The sequence below is a fragment of the Boleophthalmus pectinirostris genome, unplaced genomic scaffold (assembly GCF_026225935.1).
Source record: "Boleophthalmus pectinirostris isolate CB_2022bp ecotype Guang Dong unplaced genomic scaffold, ASM2622593v1 HiC_scaffold_13, whole genome shotgun sequence".
Taxonomy (NCBI): domain Eukaryota; kingdom Metazoa; phylum Chordata; class Actinopteri; order Gobiiformes; family Gobiidae; genus Boleophthalmus; species Boleophthalmus pectinirostris.
In genome coordinates, this window is record NW_026571036.1 from 1,997,860 (window position 1) to 2,023,805 (window position 25,946).

The 25,946-nt window shown below is 44.8% G+C and overlaps 1 protein-coding gene across 1 annotated transcript in view; it reads left to right on the forward strand.

The window, feature by feature from the left end:
- col12a1b (collagen, type XII, alpha 1b) overlaps positions 1 to 25,946 on the forward strand; it is a 257,397-nt gene that overhangs the window by 92,790 nt on the left and 138,661 nt on the right. Inside the window, 8 exon segments of the mRNA XM_055149744.1 lie at positions 577 to 741; positions 1,178 to 1,324; positions 8,298 to 8,452; positions 9,389 to 9,518; positions 10,698 to 10,843; positions 12,991 to 13,117; positions 14,048 to 14,184; positions 23,766 to 23,895. Coding sequence (XP_055005719.1) covers positions 577 to 741; positions 1,178 to 1,324; positions 8,298 to 8,452; positions 9,389 to 9,518; positions 10,698 to 10,843; positions 12,991 to 13,117; positions 14,048 to 14,184; positions 23,766 to 23,895 — 1,137 coding nt within the window.

The window sequence follows — 25,946 nt, forward strand, 5'->3', positions numbered from 1 at the left end:
CAGTTCAGTTCTGGTTCAGTTCCAGTTCAGTTCTGGTTTAGTTCCAGTTCAGTTCTGGTTTAGTTCCAGTTCGGTTCTGGTTTAGTTCCAGTTCAGTTCTGGTTTAGTTCCGGTTCAGTTCTGGTTTAGTTCCAGTTCAGTTCTGGTTTAGTTCCGGTTCAGTTCTGGTTTAGTTCCAGTTCAGTTCTGGTTCAGTTCTGGTTTAGTTCCAGTTCAGTTCTGGTTTAGTTCCAGTTCAGTTCTGGTTCAGTTCTGGTTTTAGTTTCCAGTTCAGTTCTGGTTTTAGTTCCGGTTCAGTTCTGGTTTAGTTCCAGTTCAGTTCTGGTTCAGTTCTGGTTTAGTTCCAGTTTCAGTTCTGGTTAGTTCCAGTTCGGTTCTGGTTTTAGTTCTAGTTCAGTTCCAGTTCAGTTCTGTTTAGTTCCAGTTTTCAGTTCAGTTCTGGTTAGTTCAGTTCTGGTTCAGTTCCAGTTCAGTTCTGGTTCAGTTCTGGTTCAGTTCCAGTTCAGTTCTGGTTTAGTTCCAGTTCAGTTCTGGTTTTGAGCGTGTGGTTTCTTGTGGTCTCTCTCTTTTTTCCAGGAATGGCTCTGAACTTCATCCTGCAGAATAACTTCCGTCCGAACGTGGGGATGAGGCCGGACTCCCGGAAGATCGGAGTCCTGATCACAGACGGAAAGTCCCAGGACGAGATCGTGGTCAACTCCCAGAACCTGAAGGACAGCGGCATCGAGCTCTACGCCATCGGTCTGTACCGGGACTGGGCTGGACCGGGTCTAGACCGGGTCTAGACTGGGTTTAGACCCAGTCTAGACCGGGTAGACTGGTCTAGACTGGGTTTAGGTCTAGATCTTGGTTTAGGCCTGTTTTAAATATGGTTTAGTGCTTGTTTTGTCCTGTTTTAGTCCTAGTTTAGTTTAGTCCTGGTTTAGTCCTTGTTTAGTCCTGCTTTAGTCCTGCTTTAGTCCTAGTCCTGTTTTAGTCCATGTTTAGTCCTGTTTAGTCCTTGTTTAGTCCTCTTTAATCCTATTTAGTCCTGGTTTAGTCCTGTTTTAGTCCATGTTTAGTCCATGTTTAGACCTTGTTTAATCCTGCTTTAGTCCTGCTTTAGTCTTGGTTTAGTCCTAGTTTAGACCTGGTTTAGTCCAGCTTTAGTCCTGGTTCTGACCCGGTCTTTGTGCAGGTGTGAAGAACGCGGACGAGAACGAGCTGAGGACCATCGCCTCGGACCCTGAGGAGATCCACATGTACAACGTGGACGACTTCAGGTTCCTCCTGGACATCGTGGACCAGCTCACGGTCAACCTCTGCAACAGCGTCAAGGGCTCAGGTCAGCGGCAGAGTGGTTAGCCCAGGGGTGGGCAAACTTTTTGGCTCGCGGGCCACATAGGGTCCTAAAATTTGACTGAAGGGCCGGACAGAAGACGGGACATAACGTGATAAGAACCCGGCTCCATTGCACTTGTATTTACGCTCATGTAGGACGTGTTCTGCTCTAGGGCTTCACAATATGGATCAAAAAATATATCTCGATATACGAAATATATCTCGATATATGTTCAAGAAAAAATGACCCCCTAAAACTGAAAACTGCAAAAACAAATCTGCCAAATTCCACAAGGTCTTTTGAAGTGTAAGAGGTCGACAGTTCATACAGGAACATTTAAGATGACAAAAAACCTAATTACATAAAAAACTAGAAAAGCAGTCAGAGAGCGCAGACCTCCGCCAAGGACTCCCCCCATTTTTTATATAAATTGCGATAAAATCAGTCTTCTGGATCAGATCCGGATCAGCCTTTGGAATATGAAAGAGGATCCCATTGTCCATCCCTGAGTCAAATTTCATGGGGTTTGGTCAATAATTAACCCAGATATTGAGAAACTAAATGGTTTGGCCCCATTTACCACAATGTTAACTAAAATTTCAAAGTGATCCAGAATCCAGGATTTCTTCCGGATCAGCCCCAAAATGAAATCAGTTCTTCCTTTTCACATTTCCAACAAATCCTGAAAATTTCATCAAAATCGGTCCATAACTTTTTGAGTTATGTTGCTAACAGACAAACAAACAAACAAACAGACAAACAAACAAACAAACAAACAAACAAACAACAAACAAACAACACAAACAAACAACAAACAAACAGACAAACAAACAAACAACAAACAAACAGACAAACAAACAGACAAACAAACAAAACAAACAAACAACAAACAAACAAACAACAAACAAACAAACAGACAAACAAACAAACAGACAAACAAACAAACAAAAACAAACAAACAGACAAACAAACAGACAAACGCCGGCAAAAACATAACCTCCTCAGTGGAGGTAATAATTTAACTGTAAAATAAAAGAAATAAAACATATTTCCTTCTTTTCATTCATAAATAAAACAACTCAACTCAAGTTCATCTTTGCATTAACTCTGTTCTCCAGACCAGAACCAGAACATTGAGCTCCTTCAGATCCATGTTCCAGCGTCAGGATCTGAGGTTTAATCCCACAATCCACTGCAGATCAAACCCAACGTTCCAAACACTGTTGAACAAGTGACACTGCAGCAGATTATTCATTAAAATCTTCTGCATAAATAAACTTTACATGACTAAACTTTACAGTATATAAATCATAACGACTCTAGAGCCACATCAGCTCGTTTGACATTATAATGTGTTTAATTCAGTTTTGTGCACGTGTGTTTACGTTTTACAGAAACTAAACTTAAGCACATGACTCATTTGCATAAACAGCACTTCTCCTGCAGCTCAGCTCGTTCAGCTTCTTTCGGACTAAAGGACGAGACTCGGTGGAACATGAGGATGTGCTGCTGCTGGTGGTTTTGTCTGTAAATGGTGGAAAAGGTTCGTGGGGCTTGAAGTTTTTCACTGGCACCAACTTTCAGCGTTCAGGACGACAGTGACGAGTGAATGAGACACGAGCAACAAACTCAGGGAGGCGGAGGCGACGAGAGAGAAACAAACAAGCGAAGAGGCGAAATCTACATTGAATATAAGCTTTATATCGATATATACAATATGTCAGAATTCATATCGAGTTTAAAATCTCGATATATTTAAAATATCGATATATCGCCCACCCCTATTCTGCACTACACGCTACAACTTTTGGACGTGTAAGTTTCAGAATTCATGTAAAGTGAAAGAGACCTGCTCCACTGCGCAGCACGAGCGAGCGTGAGTCACGCCACCAGGTCACGCCACCAGGTCACGCCACCAGGTCACGCCACTAAACACCTACAGGGCAGGAAAACTAGACCATGAAGATTTGTAACACAGCGTCTATAAATCTTTTGACTTTGCTGTGCAAAATCAAAAACTGAAAAAATTTATCATTATCTGTTTTTTCATTTTGGTTTTGGAGACAAATAATGAAGAAAATAGTTTTTTCATTTTCTTATTTTTGGTTTCCTTTTGAAAAACTAATGAACTAATGAAGAAGGATTAAGAAAACAAACCTCAGTCCACTCCCACATCCCGCCCACAAATCCAAAGACAATCAAAGTCCCGAGACCGAATCAAAGGACGAACATGAAGCACCAGCAGCATTTTAACAAGAACAAACCACAAACATGATCCAGGAACCAAATTCAATCAGCGAAAAAATCTGAATAAACCAAACACTTACTTTAATTTAAAAAAATGTTTTTTCGCATGAACAACATATACATGAACATAAGATATAACCGAAAAAGATTAACAGGGCAATTCTCACACACACACACACACACACACACACACACACACACACACACACACACACACACATATTCACATATTCACTAAGCAAAGATTCATATTCAGTGACCAAATGAATTTTAAAAAGGGAAATGGGTAGAGAAAAATAAATAAATATATAAATAAATACAAATAAAATATTAATTAATTCATTAAAAATAAAATAAAGTAAAATAGGTAAATAAATACAAATAAATAAATAAATAATAATAATAACAACAATAACACTTACTTCAAAATTAAGTTTAATTCCAAATAATCATTTTCATTAGGAATTAAGTGTTTACATGGTCTTTTTAAAGCAGATTAAATTATTTTTATTCAGAATTAAAAGTGTCTGATGTAAACGTGGCAGGTGAGAGGAAACAGCTCGAACACGTCTGAAGTTCTGAACACATTCCTGACCCGCGGCGAGTGTCCTGACGTCACCCGGAGCGTCGCCCGCCACATTCTCCCGCCACATTTCTCCGCCACATTCTCTCCCGCCACTTTCTCCCGCCACATTCTCCCGCCACATTCTCCCGCCACATTCTCCCGCCACTTCTCCCGCGCCACTTTCTCCCGCCACTTTCTCCCGCCACATTCTCCCGCCACTTTCTCCCGCCACTTTCTCCCGCCACTTTCTCCCGCCACTTTCTCCCGCCACTTTCTCCCGGACACATCACGAGGGTTTAAATTATCCCCCAATCACTTTAGTCAAAACCTCCTCCGCGTCCGTGTCCGAGCCGTGACCTCGCCGCAGCTGCGTCCGACGCCTCCGGGAGACGCCGCGTTTACGGCGCTCCTACGGAATGGCCGCCGGTGCCGGAGGTCGGAGGTCGGCTGTAAATCCACTCGGCGGTTTGAGGTTTTAGTGAACGTGAGGAACAGGTTAACGACCTGGAAGTAAATCTGGAACCAAACCAGGTGTGAGCAGGACCTCCACAACCGCCACAAGTCCTGGGTTAGTTCTGGTTTAGTTCCACTTTAGTCCTGGTTTAGTCCCAGTTTAGTCCTGGTTTAGTTCCACTTTAGTCCTGGGTTAATCCTGGGTTAGTCCTGCTTTAGTTTGGTTTAGTGCTGGTTTAGTTCTAGTTTAGTCCTGTTTAGTCCTGGTGTCCTGGTTTAGTCCTGGTTTAGTTTAGTCTGGTTTAGTTCTTTTAGTCCTGGTTTAGTCCTGGTTTTGTCCTGGGTTAGTCCTGTTTAGTCTGGTTAGTCCTGTTTAGTTCCTGGTTAGTCCTGGTTAGTCTGGTTAGTCCTGGTTTAGTCCTGCTTTTAGTCCTGGTTTAGTCCTGGTTTAGACCTGTTTAGTCCTGGTTTAGACCTGGTTTAGACCTGGTTTAGTCCTGGTTTAGACCTGGTTTAGTCCTGGTTTAGACTGGTTTAGTCCTGGTTTAGACCTGGTTTAGTCCTGGTTTAGTCCTGGTTGAGTCCTGGTTTAGACTGGTTTAGTCTGTTTAGTCCTGGTTGAGTCCTGGTTTAGTCCTGGTTTAGACCTGGTTTAGACCTGGTTTAGTCCTGGTTTAGTCCTGGTTTAGTCCTGGTTAGTCCTGGTTTAGACCTGGTTTAGTCCTGGTTGGTTTAGTCCTGGTTTAGTCCTGGTTTAGTCCTGGTTTAGTCCTGGTTAGACCTGGTTTAGTCCTGGTTTAGTCCTGGTTTAGTCCTGGTTTAGTCCTGGTTTAGTCCTGGTTTAGACCTGGTTTAGTCCTGGTTTAGTCCTGGTTTAGACCTGGTTTTAGTCCTGGTTAGTCCTGGTTTAGTCCTGGTTTAGTCCTGGTTTAGTCCTGGTTTAGTCCTGGTTTAGACCTGGTTTAGTCCTGGTTTAGTCCTGGTTTAGTCCTGGTTTAGACCTGGTTTTAGTCCTGGTTTAGTCCTGGTTTAGTCCTGGTTTAGTCCTGGTTTAGACCTGGTTTAGTCCTGGTTTAGTCCTGGTTTAGTCTGGTTTAGTCCTGTTTAGTCTGGTTTAGTCCTGGTTTAGTCCTGGTTAGTCCTGGTTTAGTCCTGGTTTAGTCCTGGTTTAGTCCTGGTTTAGTCCTGGTTTAGACCTGGTTTAGTCCTGGTTTAGTCCTGTTTAGTCCTGGTTTAGACCTGGTTTAGTCCTGGTTTAGTCCTGGTTTAGTGGTTCCTGGTTTAGACCTGGTTTTAGTCCTGGTTTAGTCCTGGTTTAGTCCTGGTTTAGACCTGGTTTAGTCCTGGTTTAGTCCTGGTTTAGTCCTGGTTTAGTCCTGGTTTAGTCCTGGTTTAGTCCTGGTTTAGTCCTGGTTGAGTCCTGGTTTAGTCCTGGTTTAGACCTGTTGTCCTGTTTGTCCTGGTTTAGTCCTGGTTTAGACCTGGTTTAGTCCTGTTTAGTCTGGTTTAGTCCTGGTTTTAGACCTGGTTTAGTCCTGGTTTAGTCCTGGTTTAGTCCTGGTTTAGTCCTGGTTGGTTTTAGACTGTTTAGTCCTGGTTTAGACCTGGTTTAGTCCTGGTTTACCTGGTTTAGTCCTGGTTTAGACCTGGTTTAGTCCTGGTTTAGTCCTGTTTAGTCCTGGTTTAGACCTGGTTTAGTCCTGTTTTAGTCCTGGTTAGTCCTGGTTTAGACCTGGTTTAGTCCTGGTTTAGTCCTGGTTTAGTCCTGGTTTAGTCCTGTCCTGGTTTAGTCCTGGTTTAGTCCTGGTTTAGTCCTGGTTTAGTCCTGTTTAGTCCTGGTTGTTGGTTGAGTCCTGGTTTAGTCCTGGTTTTAGTCCTGGTTTAGTCCTGGTTTAGACCTGGTTTAGACCTGGTTTAGTCCTGGTTTAGTCCTGGTTTAGTCCTGGTTGTTTCATGTTTGATATGTTGTAAAAGTGCGTCAGGTTTGTGGTTTTTTGCCTCTCGTTGAACTCGACTCACAAATCACGTCGTGTTGAAAAGATCTTTAAATCACCGGGAGTTTCCTCTGAAAAGTTTCACGTCGTCGACACGAGCGCGGCGACCCCGAGGTCAGAGGTCACGGGGGCGGGGCCGCTCTGTCAGAACGTGTCCGCGGCTTCGCCAAGACGTCGTGTTTAAAAGGTTTTATCTGTCAAAACCACAAAATAAGATTTACTCAACTCATGTTATTTCAAAAGAATCCTGCTCCCACTTAGGGCAGGAATGTTCTGAAGGTCTCAGCCTCGTTCAGTCCTGGTTCAGTCCTGGTTCAGTCCTGGTTTAGTCCTGGTTTAGTCCTGGTTCAGTCCTGGTTCTGGTTTCAGTCCTGGTTCATCCTGGTTTAGTCCTGGTTCAAGTCCTGGTTTAGTCCTGGTTTAGTCCTCCTGTTCAGTCCTGGTTTCCTGTTTAATCCTGGTTTAGTCCTGGTTCAGTCCTGTTCAGTCCTGGTTTAGTCCTGGTTTATTCCAGAGGTTTTGTAACATAATTCCAATCTGTCATTGAGTGCGTTTACATGCACATCAATAACCCGGTTATTCTTCATATCCCGGTTCTGTCAGTGTTCGTGTTACTGTGTTTACATGTTCACTGAGAAACCGGGACACTCATATCCGCGTGTACATGATCAAATGGAGTGTCCCGGTTTCTTGACATAATCTTACAAATGCGCAGGCGCAAAAATTAACTTAAATCAATTTCATAAACAATGAAAAATACAAACCGTGAGCTCCTTTAGCATAAGAAGCTAAGGAGCTACGAGATCTCCCACAATCCACTGTGCAGATTCTTCATTAAAATCTTCTGCATAAATAAACTCAACTTTACAACATATAAACCATAAACACTATAGACACATCAGCCCGTTTGATCAGATCATTCAGCTCTGATCACATTTGTTTACGTTTTACAGAAACGAAACTTAAGACCGTTTGGCTAATTAGCATAAACTGTTAGCGGCGATAAAAACAACTCGCTCCTTGTGCCGCTGATGCGATCAGTTTTTTTTTTGGACTAAATGACACGACTCTGTGGATTATGTGTGTTGTTTCTGTGACAGAAGAGGTGCTGATGATGGTGAGTCTGTTCTGTGTGTGTGTTGTACAGGAGATAGTTCATGTTTTAGTTTTTCAGCGTCACACGAGTGCAGGTTGTTCATGTGCAGGTTTAGCGCAGCTCTTTATTTTACAGTCATTTCACTCGTTTGGTCACTTTATTTATGTTGGTCAATTTATTTATGTCACTACTGTTGTGGTGAAAGGCTGGAAAGTGTCTTTTGGACGCATGTGACTCAACTTTATGTTGCAGTAACCGGGATACTGCGTTTACATGTCACAGTATCCCGGTTACTATCGGAATAAACCAGCTACAGTAACACGGTTTCTAATAACCGGGTTACTGCGTTTACATGCACCATCAAGAAACCGGGATACTCAAAAAACCCGATCATAACCGGGTTATTGATGTGCATGTTTACGCACTCATTGTGACCTGATCCTGTCCTGGTCTAGTCCTGGTCTGGTCCTGGTCCTGTCCTGGTCTTGTACCTGGTCTGGTCCTGGTCCAGTCCTGGTCCAGTCCTGGTCCGGTCCTGGTCCGGTCCTGGTCCAGTCCTGGTCTGGTCCTGGTCCGGTCCTGGTCCAGTTGTTCCTGACTCTTAGTTCTTGTCTCTCACAGATGAGCCAGAGCAGGCGGTTCTGGAGCCGCCCATGGACCTGGTCACGTCTGACGTCACTCCGTACTCCTTCAGAGTCTCGTGGAGTCCTCCCGACATCGCAGCCGAGAAGTACAAGATCACCTACGTCATGACCGCAGGAGGACCCACGATGGAGGTAAGAACATCCAACACCCCAGGAGAACCTACTGTGGAGGTAAGAACATCCAACACCCCAGGAGAACCTACTGTGGAGGTAAGAACATCCAACACCCCAGGAGAACCTACTGTGGAGGTAAGAACATCCAACACCCCAGGAGACCTACTGTGGAGGTAAGAACATCCAACACCCCAGGAGAACCTACTGTGGAGGTAAGAACATCCAACACCCCAGGAGGACCTACTGTGGAGGTAAGAACATCCAACACCCCAGGAGAACCTACTGTGGAGGTAAGAACATCCAACACCCCAGGAGGACCTACTGTGGAGGTAAGAACATCCAACACCCCAGGAGAACCTACTGTGGAGGTAAGAACATCCAACACCCCAGGAGACCTACTGTGGAGGTAAGCATCCAACACCCCAGGAACACTGTGGAGGTAAGAACATCCAACACCCAGGAGGACCTACTGTGGAGGTAAGAAACATCCAACACCCCAGGAGGACCTGTGAGGTAAAGAACATCCAACACCCCAGGAGGACCTACGTGGAGGTAAAACATCCAACACCCCAGGAGACCTACGTGGAGGTAAGAACATCCAACACCCCAGGAGGACCTACTGTGGAGGTAAGAACATCTGAGACCAGGATGTGTGTATCTCTGGTCTAAAAGTGTCTCTGTGGTTCAGACCAGTGTTTCTCAAACTGTGGTCCAGGTCCTTCAGGTGGGACTTGGAGCTCTTCAGTTTGTGGGTTTTCCTCGTTTTTTCTGTCGTTCTTTGGACCGTTTCTTGTTTCGAACCACAGAAGAAATGATCTAGTCCAGTTTGAAACCTGGTTCAGTCCTAGATTAGACCTGGGACAGTCCTGTTATAGACCTGGTGTAAATCTGTTGTGGTTTTTGTTGTTGTCGTGGTTCTCCGTAAACCTGATGCACGTTCTTGTTCTTCTGCAGGTGTTTGTGGACGGAGAGACGATGGACGTGCTGCTGGAGAACCTCACTCCTCTGACCGAGTACAGAGTCAACGTGTTCACGGTGGTGGGAGACGAGAGCAGCGAGCCGCTCGTCGGGCTGGAGACCACGCGTGAGTAGAAAGACCAGAGCCGGTCCCGGTCCCAGGTGTCTCCATCTGATCTAAACCAGGACTAAACTAAGACTAAAGCAGGACTGTCAGGTTTAAACCAGGACTAAAACAGGACTAAACCAGGACTAAAACAGGACTAAACCAGGACTAAAACAGGACTAAACCAGGACTAAAACAGGACTAAAACAGGACTAAAACAGGACTATCCCAACTTTTGACTCATCTGATCCTCGCAAACAGAAAAGACGAACAAAAAGTGAAATCATTTGTAACTAAATGGGCTAAAGTCCTGTTTTAATCCTGTTTAGTCCTGGTTTAGTCCTGTTTTAGTCCTGGTTTAGTTCTGGTTTAGTCCTGGTTTAGTCCTGGTTGAGTCCTGGTTTAGTCCTGTTTAGTCCTGTTTAGTCCTGGTTTAGTCCTGGTTGAGTCCTGGTTTAGTCCTGGTTTAGTCCTGGTTTAGTCCTGGTTTAGTCCTGGTTTAGTCCTGGTTTAGTCCTGGTTTAGTCCTGGTTTTAGTCCTGGTTTAGTCCTGTTTAGTCCTGGTTTAGTCCTGTTTAGTCCTGTTTAGTCCAGGTTTAGTCCTGGTTTAGTCCTGGTTAGTCCTGGTTGAGTCCTGGTCCTTAGTCCTGGTTAGTCCTGGTTTGAGTCCTGGTTTAGTCCTGGTTTAGTCCTGGTTGAGTCCGGTTTAGTCCTGGTTGTAGTCCAGGTTTAGTCCCGTTGTTTAGTCCTGGTTTAGTCCTGGTTTAGTCCTGTTGAGTCCTGGTTTAGTCCTGGTTTAGTCCTGGTTTAGTCCTGTTTTAGTCCTGGTTGTCCTGTTTAGTCCTGGTAGGTTTAGTCCTGGTGTAGTCCTGGTGTAGTCCTGGTTGAGTCCCGGTTGAGTCTCTGGTGAGTCCTGGTTTAGTCCTGGTTGAGTCTGGTTGAGTCCTGGTTGAGTCCAGGTTTAGTCAGTCCTGGTGTAGTCCTGGTTTAGTCCTGTTTAGTCCTGGTTTGAGTCCTGTCCTGGTCCTGTTTAGTCCAGGTTAGTCCGGTCAGTTGAGTCCTGGTTGAGTCCAGGTTGAGTCCAGGTGAGTCCCGGTTGAGTCCAGGTTTAGTCCTGGTTTAGTCCTGGTGTAGTCCTGGTGTAGTCCTGGTTGAGTCCAGGTTGAGTCCAGGTTGAGTCTCACTCTGGTCTCTCCTCAGTCCCGGTCGCTGCTGCGTCAGATCTGCGGGTGTTTGATGAGAAGGTCACGAGTTTCAGACTGAGTTGGACTGAAGCTGAAGGAGCCACAGGATACAGGATCCACTACAGAACCCTGAACGCCACCGCCGGGCAAGAGGAGAGAGAGGTGAGCCTCCTCTGACCCTCTGACCCTCTGACCCTCTGACCCTCCTGACCTCTGACCTCTGACCCTCCTCTGACCCTCTGACCCTCCTCTGACCCTCCTCTGACCTCCTCTGACCCTCCTCTGACCCTCCTCTGACCCTCCTCTGACCCTCACCCTCTGACCCTCTCTGACCCTCCTCTGACCCTCCTCTGACCCTCTCTGACCCTCCTCTGACCCTCCTGACCCTCCTCTGACCCTCTGACCCTCCTCTGACCCTCCTCTGACCTCCTCTGACCCTCTGACCCTCTGACCCTCTCTGACCCTCTCTGACCCCCTCCTCTGACCCTCCTCTGACCCTCTGACCTCTGACCTCTCTGACCCTCCTCTGACCCTCTAACCTCCTCTGACCCTCCTCTGACCCTCTGACCCTCTTCTGACCCTCTCTGACCCTCTGAACCTCCTCTGACCCCCTCTGACCTCTCTGACCTCCTCTGACCTCTGACCTCTGACCCTCTGACCTCCTCTGACCTCTCTGACCCTCTGACCCTCTGACCCTCCTGACCCTCCTCTGACCCTCTGACCCTCCTGACCATCCTCTGACCCTCCTCTGACCCTCCTCTGACCCTCTGACCATCCTCTGACCCTCCTCTGACCCTCTGACCCTCCTCTGACCCTCTCTGACCCTCTGACCCTCTGACCCTCCTCTAACCCTCTGAACATCCTCTGACCCTCTGACCATCCTCTGACCCTCCTCTGACCCTCTGAACATCCTCTGACCCTCTCCTCTTCTCCTCTGTTCTATCAGATTCAAACATGTTTTCAGATCACTTTTACTTTCACTTTCACTTTCAGTTAGAGCCGTTCTCGTTCAATCATGTGTAGAACATAATTCAGAATGCGACCGATCCGTGTGCACTGAAGCCGCGAGGTCTTAAAAGTCTTAAAAAGGTCTTAAATTTCATGTCCCTAAATTAAGACCTGAAAAAGTCTTAAATTCTGTTGTCCAAGTCTTAGTTTTTTCACAAAGGTCTTAAATGTCATGAGCCTCTTTTTTTGTTTACTCACCTGGGCTACGGTGCGAAAAAAAACCCAACAACATCACGTAACGAAATCTTGTAACGTGAATAAACATCTCATTTGGAATCTGTGCAAAAAACACTCTGGTTTCTGGCGCCGGCGTCACGAGTAAAACCGTCAGTAGAGCGGAGGAAGACGTGGGATGGATCATGAGGAAGCGTTGGTCATTTTTAGAATCGGATCTGGTGTTTTTCGCCCACATGACGAGTGCGATGTTGGTTTTAATTATCATCGAAATGGTCTGAAAAAGATCTTAAAAAAGTCTTAAATTTGTGGTAATCAAACCCGGGGAAACCCTGGTCTGGTGTGAGCAGATTGTTGATCTTGAGGTTTTATCCCAGTGCAGTCCTGGTCTTGGTCTGGTCCTGGTCCTCATCTCGGTCTGGTCCACGGTCTGGTCCACGGTCTGGTCCTGGTCTGGTCCTGGTCTGGTCCACACGTGTGCAGCTCCGTCTGATCTTCCTCCATTTTACACCCGCTGTCTGTGAGCTCTGAAACCCGTCCAGCTCCAATATTCTTCTTCTTCTGGAATTTGATGGAATGTGCAACAACTGTGACATCCCCAGACCAGGACCAGACCAGGACCAGACCAGTGGACCAGACCGTGGACCAGACCGTGGACCGGGAGATGTCATAGCTGTTGCACATTCCGTCACATTCCAAAAGTCGTGGAGGGAGTTTGCAGCTGTTTGTTCTCTTTTAAAGACGTCCATTCCAAAACAAAAACCACATTTCTTGGAGCGTTCTCCTCTCTTACAAAGTTGTTCCCTCGTCAAAAACTGAAGAGACGGTCTGAAGGAGTTTTAAATGTCGTCCAAACATGTTTTAATGTTTTAGCGATCTCTATTCAAACCCTCGGTACAGTACGAGTCGGTAAAAATAATTTAATTCTGAATAAAAATTAAGACCACGTAAACACTTAACTCCTGACCTCCTGTAATTAATTCTGAAGTAAGTGTTTGGTTTTGAAGCGGAATTAATTTCTTCCTGGATCATGTTTCTCGTTTATTCTTGTTCAGAATAATGTGGGTGGTGATTCTGTTGTTCGTGTCGTTGAAGCTGAGTCGTGTGTGTGTGTTTGTGTTTGGCAGGTTCGCGTGGGCACCGTCAGCTCCGCGGAGTTGACAGGTCTGACTCCTCTGACGGCGTACAGCGTCCTTCTGTACGCTCTGCACGGGGAGAGCGTCTCTGCGCCTCTGGAGGGAACCGGCGTCACACGTAAGCACCCGCGGGACGCCACCGACACTCCAAAGACCAAGAAAAATTAGTAAAGATGACAGGTCAGGAAGTGGAGAAGGGGGAGGGCTGAGGGTGGGGCGAGGTTGAGGATCGTTGAGGGCTGAGGGTGGGCAAGAGCTGAGGATGTCGAGGGCTGAGGGTGGGTGAGGGCTGAGGATCGTCGAGGGCTGAGGGTGGGCAAGGGCTGAGGATCGTCGAGGGCTGAGGGTGGGCGAGGGCTGAGGGTGGGCGAGGGCTGAGGATCGTCGAGGGCTGAGGATGTCGAGGGTGAGGGTGGGCGAGGGCTGAGGATCGTCGAGGGCTGAGGATCGTTGAGGGCTGAGGGTGGGTGAGGGCTGAGGGTGGGTGAGGCTGAGGGTGGGCGAGGGCTGAGGATCGTTGAGGGCTGAGGATGGTCGAGGGCTGAGGGTGGGCGAGGGCTGAGGATCATCGAGGGCTGAGGGTGGGCGAGGGCTGAGGATCGTCGAGGGCTGAGGGTGGGCGAGGGTTGAGGGTCGTCGAGGGCTGAGGATCGTTGAGGGCTGAGGGTGGGTGAGGGCTGAGGGTGGGCGAGGGCTGAGGATCGTTGAAGGGCTGAGGGTGGGTGAGGGCTGAGGGTGGGCGAGGGCTGAGGATCGTTGAGGCTGAGGGTGGGTGAGGGCTGAGGGTGGGTGAGGGCTGAGGGTGGGCGAGGGCTGAGGATCGTTGAGGGCTGAGGGTGGGTGAGGGCTGAGGGTGGGCGAGGGCTGAGGGTGGGCGAGGGCTGAGGGCTGAGGCGAGGGCTGAGGGTGGGCGAGGGCTGAGGGTGGGCGAGGGCTGCAGGTTAGACACATTTAACACTTTATAAATGTGCAGAAACGTCTGGGCTCAGAAAGGAACATCTACACAAAACAAAGTCAAACTCTATACATGATAATACCGTGTGCACAGTGCCGCTGCCCCCTGCTGGAGCCCTGAGGATCACAGACGTCACTCACAGCTCCATGAGACTCGACTGGGACGCAGCTCCCGCCCCCGTCAGGAAATACATCATCACCTACAAACCAGAGGAGGGCGACCTGCAAGAGGTACGGACGCTAAACACTCAACACTAAACTCTAAACTCTAAACTCTAAACACTAAACACTAAACACTAAACACTAAACACTAAACACTAAACACTAAACACTAAAACTAAACACACTAAACAAAACACTAAACCCTAAAACCTAAACACTAAACCCTAAACACTAAACACTAAACACTAAACTAAACCTAAACCCTAAACACTAAACACTAAACCTAAACACTAAACACTAAACTCTAAACACTAAACTCTAAACTCTAAACTAAACTAAACTAAACAAACTAAACACTAAACCTAAACCTCAGACCAGAGGAGGATCTGCAAGAGGTACAGACCATAAACCTTAAGACAAACCCTAAACCCCTAAATCTTTACATATGTGCTGTTCCTTTACCGATAAATAAATAAATAAGAAACTTAAACCCTGACCCCTAAACCCCTAAACCCTGACCTGTGCCCCTCAGACCAGACGGTTTGAGCTGAACCAGTTCTATAGTCTATATGCTGCGTTCATGTGGTGTGGGAAAGATCGTTCTTTCCACTTGTGAAGTGAAGTGTTGTGTTGTGTTCAGGGGCTTTTATTGTCGTAGTGAAACACGGTGGAGTTTATTCTGATCTGTTACTTGGGTAAAACAGTTTTAGAGTCATTGATTCATCTGCTACAGCCAGAAGAGGATGTTTGTTTTTTTTATTTTAGATTTATTTATTTATTTGAGACGGGGACAGCGCACAATTATTACATGAACCTTTAACAGGAGACATGTTTGTACATCAGGTCGTAGCACCAGAGTTCATTTCCACCTGTCGTCTCTGGGCAGGTTCAGTTATTGATTGTTTTTAACTGACCTGGGGCCTCATTTATAAATCTCGCTTACGCACAAATCCTTGCGTACGCGCTCTCTACGCCAACCACGGTATTTATGAATCTCGACTAATGCGTGGCACTTTGCTTAACTCTACGCCAGCGCGGGAACCTCCTGTGAGCACTGTGCAAAGTCTGGAGACACGGGGAAAAAGCGACACTCGTGGAGAGGAGCAGAAGTGAAGACAGTTTGAGGAAGAGTTTGATCAGGAACTCATCAGAAAATCCACGTATATAGAAGAATTACCTTCAGATTTGTGCATTTTTACGTGTTTGGTTCACCAAAACATGGAGAAGGGCTGTTTATTCCACTCATTATTCTCCACAATATTATACATTTGAAACTCGTGCACGAGCGCGACCACGATCCCGGTGCAGCGCAGAGTCTCCCACAGTCCACACCACGACCACAGACTTCTACAGAACACAGACTGACCAACACAGAGGACGAAATAATGACCCGACCTGAGAGAAAAACTCTTCCCTCGGACGGAGCACAGGAGCTTTTTTGGTTTAATGAAGCACTGGGACTAAACGCAACTTTAACACTTTTACTTTAGTTTTTATGCTCCGAGCGCCAGAGTGACCGAGTCTGCGCGCGACACGAAGCCCACTGCCCCAACCTGACCCCAACCTTAAACATTCCCTACATTTTAGTGTAATGGGAGCTCTTGCAAATGAGAGGTTGCTCTTTGACAAGAACACAATAATGTCTGTGCCCCGACCCGACCCGCACACTCACAGAGGTTAGAGGTTTGGATGTTTCGGGTGGACTTTTAATAATGGCAGAGTAACAGCTCCTGACTTATTTTTCTATATGTTTCGCGTTAAATCTGTGTCCACGTGTCCTCGTATCTCCCCCTCGCTCCTTCCCTTTCCAGGGGAGGGAAATCTCATTCACGAGTCACTTTACCTGCTCCTTTTCTGGTGAGGTGGAGGTGTGGGGAGGACGTGACGTGGGTTTGCATGCACTGACTCTAGTTGCAGGTGGGATTTATAAAGCAAAGACTGCGTGGTTTGGTGCGTGCGGTGGGTTTTCTAACTATGGAGTTTGCGTGGTGCACGTCTGTCGTAGCTACAGACGAACGCACGAACTTACGACAACTCCTGCACAGTTTTATAAATGAGGCCCCTGGACTCAACTGTTCTTCCTGGAGACATGCAGCGTGTTTTGGGTGATGAAAAATATTTCATAAAAATGTTTTTTTGCAGTGAAAATAAGTGTAAACGATGATGTTATTAAAATGATACACGCCACAGCTTTATGTTAGTCTACAGACGAACTCACAACAGCAGAGAACTTTACCAGAACGAAACACTTAGGGTTTAAGGTTTAAGGTTTAAGGTTTAAGGTTTAAGGGTTTAGGGTTTGGGGTTTGGGGTTTGGGTTAGTTAGTCACAACACTCTCACTGCTCTAAAGTTAATCTCATCTGGGCAGATCAAGTATCATAAAAAATTCCTGTTTTCCAGTGGAAATAAGGACGTGGGCGGCTGTTCATGTGCAATTCTCATGTTGGTTTTTGGTGTTTACGATAATTACCACGACACGAAGGCACCAAGGCAAAAGATAGATCTTTAGACCGAGTTTAGACCGAGTTTAGACCGAGTTTAGACCGGGTTTAGACCGAGTTAGACCGAGTTTAGACCGAGTTTAGACGAGACGAGTTAGACCGAGTTTAGACCGAGTTTAGACCGAGTTTAGACCGTTTAGACCTGGTTTAGACCTGGTTTAGACCGAGTTTAGACCGAGTTTAGACCGAGTTTAGACCGAGTTTAGACCAAGTTTAGACCGAGTTTAGACCGAGTTTAGACCGAGTTTAGATCGAGTTTCAGCCAGGGATCTAAAAGAGGTACCTAAAAAATCCTCCAGTTTAGGTTGTCCTCACCAAGCCTAACATGATCCTGGAGATGGGTCTCATGGTCTCATGGTCTCATGGTCTCATGGTCTCATGGTCTCATGGTCTCATGGTCTCATGGTCTCAGGGTCTCATGGTCTCATGGTCTCAGGGTCTCATGGTCTCATGGTCTCATGGTCTCAGGGTCTCATGGTCTCAGGGTCTCATGGTCTCATGGTCTCAGGTCTCATGGTCTCAGGTCTCAGGTCTCAGGGTCTCATGGTCTCAGGGTGGTCTCAGGGTCTCATGGTCTCATCTCATGGTCTCATGGTCTCATGGTCTCATGGTCTCATGGTCTCAGGGTCTCATGGTCTCATGGTCTCATGGGTCTCAGGGTCTCATGGTCTCAGGTCTCAGGTCTCATGGTCTCAGGGTCTCAGGGTCTCAGGGGTTCAGGGTTTTCAGGGTCTCAGGGTCTCAGGGTCTTCAGGGTCTCAGGGTCTCAGGGTCTCATGGTCTCAGGGTCTCAGGGTCTTCAGGGTCTCATGGTCTCAGGGTCTCAGGGTCTCAGGGTCTCAGGGTTTCAGGGTCTCAGGGTTTCAGGGTTTCAGGGTCTCAGGGTCTCAGGGTCTCAGGGTTTCAGGGTGTGGAGGTGAAGGACGGGTGCAGAGAACATCTGACTCACCCTTCACCTTAACCTACAGATGGATTTGGTTTAGTCCAGGTTGAGTCGAGGATCCGACACGTTCAGACGCCCTGAACCTAAAGTCCGGAGTCGACGTTTATCGAGACGCTTCAGAGAAAATGTCCTGCAGATCGAGTTTTGGATCTTTTTCTGTTTCCTCTGACGCTGAAAAAAACAAAATTTCTGTGCAGAACTTCTCCTCTTCTCCCTCCTCCTCCTCCTCCTCCTCCTCGTCTCCCTCGGTTTCCAGTAAATTCCTGTCTGGTTTAAAGTCCTTGTTTTTGCGTAACTCGGTGTGTAACTGTCTGAAGACGCTGCACTTTCCGTCTCCTCCGAATCGTCTTCATAAATAACTCCCATCTGACCTTTTACACCGAGAGAAAGAGAGACGGACGGAGAGAGAGAAGAAGAAGAAGAAGCGGAGGAGGAAAGTGGAGGAAAGTGGAGGGGGGAGTTCTCCCGCCTTCCGCCGCTTCTGTGTGTTCAGTTTTTTAAGATAATTTCAAGATAAGAGGCTCCGGGTTCAGGTCATGACTCGGGCTCTGACAGAGAGAGAGGAGAGACAGAGCGAGGGGGGAGAAAGGCGAGAGGAAGACGGAGAGAGAGAGAGAAGAAAGCAGAAAAGGGAGACGCGGAGGGATGATGGAGCGGTTCAGAAGATCCCGCGGTGACAGTTTGAGTGAAAGTGGGCGCGAGCAGCTGGAGCTCAGATGGGTTAAAGCTCAGATAAGATCAGGATTTATCCCCGTGTCAGAGGAGCGGCGCTTACAACGGCGGAGAGCGAAAACACAAGTCGGTTTGTCAGGAAAAGTCTGGGCAGCAGCTTTCAGCGACGACGGCAGCGCGAATGAGAAATGAAAGATCGAATAATTATATAAAGGCTCCTGGTTTAGATTATTACGCAAAAACCCGACTCCTGTGGCCCAAAGTCGTCCTCTGATGTTCAAAAACAGATCTGCAGTTTGGTTTTGTTTGAGTAAATCTTTATTATTAATCTGTTTACGATCTACAATCTGTGTGTCGTTCGTTTATTTGGTTTTTTTTTAATGTAAAACCAAAAATAAGAAAATGAAAAATCAACAGTTTTCTTCATGATTTGTCTCCAAAACCAAAATGGAAAAAAACAAAAAAAATAGATAATGATTTGTTTTTTCAGTTTTTCGATTTTGTGTTTAAATGAAAAATGGAAAAAACAGATAACGGACTGAACCAGGACTAAACCAGGACTAAACCAGGACTAAACCAGGACTAAACCAGGACTAAACCAGGACTAAACCAGGACTAAACCAGGACTAAACCAGGACTGAACCAGGACTAAACCAGGACTAAACCAGGACTAAACCAGGACTGAACCAGGACTAAACCAGGACTAAACCAGGACTAACCAGGACTAAACCAGGACTAAACCAGGACCAGGACTAAACCAGGACTAACCAGGACTGAAACCAGGACTGAACCAGGACTAAAACCAGGACTAAACCAGGACTAAACCAGGACTGAAAAGGACCAGGACTAAACCAGGATTAAACCAGGACTAAAACCAGGACTTAAACCAGGACTAACCAGGACTGAACCAGGACTAAACCAGGATAAACCAGGATTAAACCAGGACTAACCAGGACTAAACCAGGATTAAACCAGGACTAACCAGGACTAAACCAGGACTAAACCAGGATTAAACCAGGACTAAACCAGGACTGAAACCAGGATTAAAACCAGGACTAAACCAGGATTAAACCAGGACTGAACCAGGACTAAACCAGGACTAAACCAGGACTGAACCAGGACTAAACAGGACTAAACCAGGACTGAACCAGGACTGAAACCAGGACTAAACCAGGACTGAAAACCAGGACTAAACCAGGACTAAACCAGGACTAAACCAGGATTAAACCAGGACTAAAGGACTAACAGGACTAACCAGGACTAAACCAGGACTAAACCAGGACTAAATAGGATTAAACCAGGACTAAACCAGGATTAAACCAGGACTAAACCAGGACTAAACAGGACAAACCAGGACTAAACCAGGATAACCAGGACTAAACCAGGACTAACCAGGACTAAACAGGACACCAGGATAAACCAGGACTAACCAGGACCAGGACTAAAGGACTAAACAGGATTAAACCAGGACTAAACCAGGACTGAACCAGGATTAAACCAGGATTAAACCAGGACTAAACCAGGACTGAACCAGGACTAAACCAGGATTAAACCAGGACTAAACCAGGACTAAACCAGGACTAAACAGGATTAAACCAGGACTAAACCAGGATTAAACCAGGACTAAACCAGGACTAAACCAGGATTAAACCAGGACTAAACCAGGACTAAACCAGGACTGAACCAGGACTAAACTGTTTTCAGTCATGGTCTGGTCCCAGTCTCAGTCCTGGTCTCGGTCCCAGCCTGGTCCTGGTCTGGTCCCGGTCTCAATCACGGCCTGGTCCTGGTCTGGTCCCGGCCTCAGTCCTGGTCTGGTCCTGTTGGTCCTGGTCTGGTCCCAGTGGTCCTGGTCTGGTCTGGTCAGTCCTGGTCTGGTCCCTGACTCAGTCCCGTCCAGGTCCAGTCTGGTCCTGGTCTGGTCCAGGTCTCAGTTGGTCCTGGAACTGGTCCCGGCCTCAGTCCTGGTCTAAGTCCTGGTCTGGTTCCGGTCTGGTCGGACCTGGTTTAGTCCTGGTTCAGTCACAGAAAGAGGAAACAGTCGTGATCTTTTTTTTCCATTTTTCATTTAAACACAAAATCGAAAACTGAAAAAAACGAATCATTATCTGTTTTTTATTTTGGTTTTGGAGACAAATAATGAAGAAAATAGTAGTTTTTTCATTTTCTTATGTTTTGTTTTATTTTGAAAAACGAATGAACGACTGACACTCTGATTATCTACGTCTCCAAACTCTCTGCTCCACCTTGTGATGTCATGAAGTGGCAGTGTTCTTTTCCCTTCAGTTCAGTTCCACGGCTCAAATTAAATTCTGCTGCGCGACTTTTAGCTGGAAGCAAAAAAACAGCGTGAGCTCATGATCCAGATTCGATCCTCGCTGCTTTGGCTCCAGTTTGTTTTAGAATCAATTTTAAGATTTTATTGTTTGTTTTTCAGTTCAGAAAAAACAAACTCTGGCCCGACGAAATTAAGAGTTTTATCATGATTCGAGTAAATTTCATTTGACAAGTGAAACGATCTGCCAGCGGAACGAGACTTTTTGTACTTGAAATGTGAAAATCCATCTTGCTGCGTTTAAACTAAGACAAACAAACAACTTTTTACACTTAAATGAGAAACAAAATCTAATGTTGCTTGAATTAAGAGAAACACACTCACTTTATTCCACTGGGAGATTATTTTACTTGTCGAGTTAAATAAAGTCAAAATGTTCTTAGTTTAAGTCAGACGCGTCAAACTCAGGCCCGGGGACCAAATTTGGCCCGTGATATAATTATATTGGGCCCGTGAGATCAAATCAAATCTGTATTAGGGTGTGTCAAAAAGTCAGAGGTTTTTCAACCTAATCTTGTTCCATATGGTAGAAAACTATATGAAGCAAATATTCAAACCAGTTTGTTAAGGATATGTAAGTGAGAACCAAGAGTTATCACTGTTTGGATTTATTGACCAAAAAGTGCTGCATATTTCATTCCCTCCGTTACCGACATGAGTTTTTACATTTTTGTCTTGAACTTGAAAGAATCTCACAGGTTTAACTTGACCCTGTTGGAGTGTAACTCTTTCCTACATTCTGATACTTTACTTATTTCAATAGTTCCTCTAGTTTCTGAAGAAGAGACATTTGAATGTCAAAAATCTGACCCTGTTTCCTCCGTTACACCTCGACCGGACACATGTGTCGTTTAAGTCACACAGACACATGAGCTGCTCCTCTGGGACTGATGGAAGCGTCTCGTCTCACACCTCAGCTGGACACACCCTGACCTCTGACCTCTGACCTCTGACATGAGGCGCAGCACCAAAACAGTCTGTAATTAAAATAAATGTTCTTAATTTTGCTGTACATAAGATTTCATTGGGCCACTTCTGTTTGTAATTATCAAAATAAATGTTCCTTGTTTGTCTGACGCGGCAGATGAACTTATCTCTATAAATAGACTGGAGATCCTCAGAAATGTCCTCGCCTGTTTACTCCACACTATAACCGCACCAAATCATAACCAGTGTCGGGGAGTAACAGATTACATGTACCAGAGTAATCAGAGTACAAATGATGAGTAACTATATTCAGTTACAGTTACTGTTTCAGTGAGTGGGAATTGGATTACAGTTACTTTGTTGAAATAAATGGATTACACAGAGGGATTTAACTGTTTTCACATTTTGGGTGAACTTTTTTTTTTTTGTTTTTTTTGGTAATTCCACTCATTGCCGGAAACTAAACCAGGTCTAAACTAGATCTAAACCAGGTCTAAACCAGGACTAAACCAGGACTAAACCAGGTTTAAACCAGGTCTAAACCAGGACTAAACCAGGACCAAAACCAGGTCTAAACCAGGTCTAAAACTGGACTAAACCAGGACTAAACCAGGTCTAAACCAGGACTAAACTAGATCTAAACCAGGTCTAAACCAGGTCTAAAACTGGACTAAACCAGGACTAAACCAGGTCTAAACCAGGTCTAAATCCTGCTGTGTGGACGTGTTTCTTCTTCTTCTGTCAATAATATTTTTTAATTTGGTTCAGTAAAGTCTGGACTTTTTATTTTCTTTTATCAGACAAAACTTCTTATGTTACGATTTCCTCGTCTTTGTTTCGCTACAACAAATCAAGTAATCCAAAGTAATCAGATTACATTACTCACTTTAAGTAATTTAATGGATTATGTTACAAACTACATTTTGGGGTGTGTAATCTGTAATCTGTAGGGATTACATTTTAAAAGTAAACTTCCCGACACTGATGATAAATGTGACTCACTTCACTCCACTCAGAGCAAGAAAATAATATCAAATAATAAAAGAAAAGATTTAACGTTACAGAAGAGAAAACAGGCAGATGTTGTTGAAATGTTTCAGTAAATATTTAGTTTGGCCCAAGACTTTTAATTCCTCCCTCTGTGAGTTTGAGTTTGACACGCCGGCTTTAAGTCATTTTAATTTAGTCGGATATTCTGTTTTTTGTAAAGCGCTGAGTGGAATCTCGCTCCCCCGCGCTCCCAGTCCAAATCTAAATCCACTTTATTGCTGCAACACATTTTACGAAACAAAAACAGTTTCCAAAGAGCCGCGCGGAGATCAGAAAACGAAGACGACAAAAAGGTCAAGTGTTAAAATGTGGTCACGCCGGCTCTAAAACAATAAAACCAATAAAATCAAATCAAAACAAAACTATACAAATCATAAAACAGCAATAAATAACTAAAATAAATAAAAGACACAGAGGAGGAGACGACTCACGCGATGTTAAAGCCAGAAAATAAAAGTGGAGTTTAAGACGAGACTTAAAACTCTCCACTGTGGGGGGGCAGAGCATTCCAGAGTGTTTCAGAGTGTTCCAGAGCATTCCAGAGCGTTCCAGAGAGTTTCAGAGCATTCCAGAGTGATTCAGAGCATTCCAGAGCGTTCCAGAGTGTTCCAGTGCGTTCCAGAGCGTTTCAGAGCATTCCAGAGAGATTCAGAGCGTTCCAGGGCATTCCAGAGTGTTTCAGAACATTCCAGAGCATTTCAGAGCATTCCAGAGTGTTTCAGAGCATTCCAGAGCGTTCCAGGGCATTCCAGAGTGTTCCAGGGCATTCCAGAGTGTTTCAGAGCATTCCAGAGTGTTCCAGGGCATTCCAGAGTGTTTCAGAGCATTCCAGAGTGTTTCAGAGAGTTTCAGAGCATTCCAGAACGTTCCAGAGTTTGGGCCCGGGCACAGAGAAGATCCTGTCCTCTTGGTTTTAAATCTGGTCTTAGGCCCCAGGAGCTGGAGCTGGACCTCGGACCTCAGAGGTCACAGGGGGAGTAAATCTGGACGAGGTCCGAGGTCCAGATCTCTGTGTCTTATCCTTGTTCTGGTCCAGCTCCAGATTGTTCCAAACTCACTCAGGAAACGTTCTGCTCTGTCCTGAAAATGGGACTTTTTTTAGGATCGACATCTGCGATAAAAGAGGATGTAGTTTCGATAATAGTTTTTGTATCGATTCGTGTGTGAAATAAAATAAATAAATAAACACATAAATAAATAAAGTGTGTGTCTTTTGTGCAGCTGGAGGTGAGCGGAGCTGTGACCTCGACGCTCCTGACCAGACTTCGCTCTCAGACGGAGTACGACGTCGCGGTGACGCCCGTCTACGACCAGGGCCCCTCTGCACCCATGCTCAACAGCGCCACCACCGGTCAGACCCCGGACCTGCTCCTGCCTGCTCCTGCCTGCTCCTGTCTGCTCCTGTCTGCTCCTGCCTGCTCCTGCACTGTAAACCCGAATTAGTAATCATTACTTAAACTCCCAGGGTAACCCGTTGCAACGAGATGTTGAGTTTTTGCAGAAACAAAAACTAAACAAATCAAGTTTTCACAACACACAATTTTGAGTGCAAGAAAACAAATACTAACAAACTAAGATTGTAACTACTAGTATTTACAAGTAATTAACTTACAAAAACTAATGTTTATTAGTAACTAATAATTATCTTTTTAAGCAATTATAACTTTCTAAACACATTCTGGTTGCCTTGTTTTATTACAATTTTAATACTAGTTAATTATGGTGTTTATTACTGATCTTTTTAAGAAAACCAAGCACAATAAGTTTCTTTTTGTTATTTGCAAAAATAATGCATTCAACTCTGAATACAGTTAACATTGTACAATACAACAGTCTTAAACATTGCTGTAACTTTACCTTTTAATTAAAAGTGCCATTTTAAAACACTGTTCTAAAAGTTTTTTTCTCATGTAAAAATCAAGGCAATGGCAGCAAATCAAATAAATTTACAAACTAAAAGTCAACTTTTAGTTTGCGTTTTAGCCACCAACATACAACAAAAATAAAATACATATGTTGGATTTTACAAACAGTTTGAACCTTTACCTTGTGTATTGCACAACACAGTATATAGCAGCATAAGTTTTTTTTTTTTTTTTTAAACCATTTACCAGCAAAACTACAAATTAGGTAAAAAAAAAAGTTCTGATCAAAATATAATTGTAATAACTAAAGGAAAAAAGTTTTCAAACAAATTAAGATCTTTTTAGTTCAATCTTTTATAAAGTGATACTTTTATATGAAGTAAATGGTTGCTTAATCACAAAACTTATGGAACTAAAACCATTCTTAGTTGAAACTGATTTGGAACAATAAGCTAGTCACAAATGGCTTACACTTGTAGTTGGTTTTTCAGGGTTTGAATTCTTGACCTCAACTCAGTGTTTCCCAAAGAGAAGAAAACCTGCTGAATGAACAAAAGTGTATTTCGGAACCTTTTAGGATAGTCGAGATGCAGTCCGTACGTGAGACCAAAAAGGAGGCAGATAGTCTCTGGGAGGTTGGACAAATTGTCCATTACAACTTGACCCTCAATGACAATTTTTAGACTTGAAGGTCGAAGAGATGGGGATCCACTTTCTTTAAAGAGCATCAGGATTCCAATGTCAGTTTGATCGAAGGACTCATCGCCGTCCTACAATAAAGAATAAAGTAACTAAATGGTATTGTTTGGTTCCAGACCAATGCGTCGTCTCAACATTCACTCTTTGAAATTTAAAATGTAGCTAAGAAAATCATTTGTGGAATATAAAACCTATCCTATAGAGCAGTGATTCTCAACCCCTATGAGTAGGGCTGAGCAATTTGGTGATAATTGAAACATGATCTCAAATCTGTGACAATCTGCTTTTTTGATGAAATGGTCATATCGTGATTTCACCTTTTTCTCAGTTTAATGCAGCTCTCTGTTCAATTAGAGACCATTTTACCATCCCGTTTGCCCACCCTTACCTATGAGGTAAGGGCGAAAAGAGTTCTGATGGTCCCCAGAAGGTATGAATGAACATTTTAAAATGATATGTCTTAAAGAAGGTTTTATATGGAGTGGCAAATGTAGATTCCCATTTGAAGGCTTACAAAATTAATTAATCTAGGCCTGTATTCTTAAAATAAAAAAAACATAAAACATAAAGCTACTTCAACACTTCGTTGTAAACCTGCATTTTATGTTTGGGGGTCGTGAATGCCTAAAGTTGTTATTTTAGAGGTTAAGACTGAAAAAGTTTGAGAACCACTGCTAGAGAGGAACAGAGGAGTGTTACAAATTCAAAAGTACATTTAACAAAATATACAATTAATACTGCACATGGGTGAATAGGAGTATAAAGAAGCGACAGAGCGAGACAGGAGCGAGAGACAGAGAAAGAGCAACAGAGAAAGTTAGCTAGGCAGAGATATAGT